Source organism: Octopus bimaculoides, chromosome 23, assembly GCF_001194135.2.
Source record: "Octopus bimaculoides isolate UCB-OBI-ISO-001 chromosome 23, ASM119413v2, whole genome shotgun sequence".
NCBI lineage: Eukaryota > Metazoa > Mollusca > Cephalopoda > Octopoda > Octopodidae > Octopus > Octopus bimaculoides.
In genome coordinates this window covers 37,148,568-37,151,882 of record NC_069003.1, presented here as the reverse complement: position 1 = coordinate 37,151,882, position 3,315 = coordinate 37,148,568, and the positions used below count along the sequence as shown (strand labels likewise).

General features: G+C 43.5%; 1 protein-coding gene across 1 annotated transcript in view; it reads right to left on the bottom strand.

Annotated features, from left to right (window-relative positions):
* Positions 1–3,315, bottom strand: part of LOC106869011 (uncharacterized) — a 48,114-nt gene that overhangs the window by 23,190 nt on the left and 21,609 nt on the right. The window contains exons 4-5 of the mRNA XM_052975969.1: positions 1,342–1,431; positions 3–953 (exon numbers count right to left, since the gene is read on the bottom strand). Of these exons, the coding sequence (XP_052831929.1) occupies positions 3–953; positions 1,342–1,431 (1,041 nt within the window). The remainder of the gene's footprint in view (positions 1–2; positions 954–1,341; positions 1,432–3,315) is intronic.

Sequence of the window (3,315 nt, the reverse complement as noted above, 5' to 3'; positions counted from 1 at the left end):
CAGTGGGCTGGGCTTCTGTTTCTGCTGCTTGCCCCGTGGCATTTCATCTTCGGCCGGTGTGGCAGAAACAACAACAGCAGCAACAGCAGCAGCAGCAGCAGTAGTTGTGGTTGTTGTTGTTGAGGTGATGGCAGCCGTTGGGGGCCCAGCAGCAGAAGATGGTTGTGATGATGATGGTGGTTGTTGTTGGGGTGTAGATGTCGTCATCAATGGTGACGAACACACCTGGAAGACAGCGGCGGAGAGCTCGTGGGACAAGCCTTTCATTTCCTCCCACTCGTACAGTTTGTGTGCAAACTCATCGGTGATCTTGTATTCCGCCAATGGTCCGAGCATTGTACCGGCCAGCTTAGGATCGAAGTCAAGCTGACCAGCCTGCTCCTTTTCACTTTTGCTCGTTGACCGCCTCTGGCGACCCTTTTCAGCAGAGACGGACCCTTTCTTGCATTTCTCACCATCTTTTCCTTTACTTTTCTCAGACTTGGAACTTTTCTCTTTCTCTTTGTCCTTTTCTTTTTCGGATTTCGACTTCTTGAGTTTAGACTTGCCTTCTTTTCGGCTTCTTGAGCTGGATGACAACAAGGGGCTGCCCTCCTTCCGATATTTAATGCTTTCCCATTCCTGAATCTTCCGAGAGAAGCTCTCAGTCAGGTTGCGTTGTAGCTCATCCACGTTGACCGGTGAGGGTGTCATGGCAGGACTGGTACTAGCAGACGTCATTGCCATGGAACTGGGGGTGGTTGTTGTAGTAGTGGTCATTGATGTTGTTGTACCAATACTAGAAATGCTAGTGGTGCTAGCAGTCGTGGTGGTGGTTGGTGTTGTGGTTGTGATTGCGGTCTTAGCATCAGTGGAAGAAGGAGAAGGCGAAGGAGAGGGAGAGGCAGCCCCGTCGGTTACTTTTTCGCTTAAACTACCAGACTCCCATTTCAGCTTCTGAACTGGGCCATGGCCTGCAATTGAACAAAAACATACAATTTAATAATAATAACAATAATAATAATGGTTTTAAATTTTGGCACATATGTGTGTGTGTGTGTGTGTGTGTGTGAGTGTGTAAAACATATATACACACAAGCACAATAAATATTCCTTTCTACTCCAAGCACAGAGCCTGAAATTTTAAGGGATGGGGTATAGTTGGTTGCACCCGCCCCCAGTAACCAACTGGTCCTTATTTGATCAACTTCCAAAAGGATTAACGGCAAAGACAACCTTGGCAGAATTTGAACTCAGAACATAAAGACGGATGAAATATTGGCAAGCATCTTGGCTACTACACTAAGAAGCCAACCAAGTGGTCACCTTCGGACAATAAATGTGGCAGCAGCCGACACTGACCTTTGCCTTTGGTTTGCTCCCACTCAACAGTCTTTTTTGTTGCATCCTTCAATATTGGTTGGATGGTGCTTCCACTCAGCTCCACAGGACCTGGCAAACAGAGTAACAACATTCACTTGAGTGAAGCAACATGAGTGAGGGTTAGTTGCATTGTTAAATGGAAGTTGCAGTAGGGGGTCACAGTAATTGTAGTGGTGAAGGTAGTAGTGGCCATGATAGGAGAGGTGGCATCAACCAGAGTAGTGGTGGTGGGGGTCTGCCAGCTGTTATGAAGGGTGAGATGTGGGAATTTGTTAGTAGTGCTGATAATTCTAATATTGGGGTCACAGCAGTTTGTGCTCAACTGATCCTTACTTTATTGGCCCCAAAAGGACGAAGGACAAAGTCAACCTTGGTGAGATAAGGCTGCAAGAAATACTGCTAAGCCCTTTGACACAAAAACACTTCTGCTAGTTTAGAACCTTTTAAGGGAGGAATAATGTCAGTATTCTTGACCCTTTTCAGGGCTTCTGTATCTATTAGGAAGTAGGGAGTAAGTTAGCTTCAGTCCACAGGACTGAGTGGACCCTTCAAAAGGTACACAGCACCAAGGGGCTTGTTAGTAGGTGGCTGGGTGTGTGTGTGTGGGGGGGTCGTACTGGATGGTGGATTAAGTCTGCAATGATTGAGCAGACCTATGATTTAGACATTCCAAACATGACCTTCTGTTATATCTATGACTATCTTACACTGTGTTTTTCTATTTTAAAAGGTAAGCAATAGACAGTGTGGTCTTAGTAAGTTGTTGCAGACTGTGAAAAAAAGGTTAAAAAGGAAAATAGAACCAAAATCACACCAAACAAATAATTCTTCTGAAATAAAATATTAAAAATAAATATAATCCTATCAAAATTCAGAAAGAAATCTGGCAGATAACAAGATAAGGCAACGAGAACACAACAACAACAACAACAACAGCAGCAGCACTGTGGTTGTACTCACTTCCTGTTGAAACACTGTTCCAACACTGGAGGCAATTATAAGAATTCCTGTCTGTAATCAACTCCATCCTTATCCCCACCCCAACGCATAAACACACAAAGAATAGTTTCATACATTAACAGGAATCAGAAGAATCAATGAACAGATGAATTCTTGAGTCACAGAGCAACACCATTTCTGGAAGTTTGTTTATTTGAAAGGAATTCCTTGTTCACAACAATAAACAAACACATATTCATTCGTTCAGTTATTTTAATCCACCCCAGCCCACCCCGTTTCAGTCATCAGATTGTGGGCCATGCTGAATCACTGCACTTTAAGAATTAGTTCACATAACATTTGAGAAATTTGAATTTTACAGCTTCACAGTCTGCTCACACCACGTGATTTTACCATTGTGATAATACACAGAGTTCAGAGCGATTCAAGTTTTTCCCCTCCCAATTTAATCTCACTGTGATCCTGGTTATGTCTCCACTGCTGGTCCTTTTGTCCCACTCTCCAACCTAACGCTATATATATAGCGTTAGGGAGGGCATCCAGCTGTAGAAACCATGTCAATATAGACATGGGGTCTGAACAGTCCTTCAACTGGTCAGCATCTGTCAAACCATCCAACCCATGCCAGCATGGAAAACGGACATAAAAGATGATGATGATGATGATGATGTATATTATTTTATATTTCATATTGAAATATTTTATTACATTTTTTAATTAATTCATTACTACAGGGCATTTTTTCCTTCTCCCCTTCTTTCTCCTCCTCCTCCTCCTCTCTTATCTCCATCGCACCCCCTTCCCCCTTCGCCGCTCCCCCACCATCTTCCGGCTCTGCTCATTTCCTTCCCCAAAGAAATAACAATTTGTCTGTTGTTATCTTGAAACAAGTTGTTACATACAATGTCGCCATTTGTTGTTGTTGTTGTTGTTGTTGTTTTAAGTTGGTATGGGTGGTGGGGAGGGGGTAGCTCGTTATTGGTTTGAAGGGGG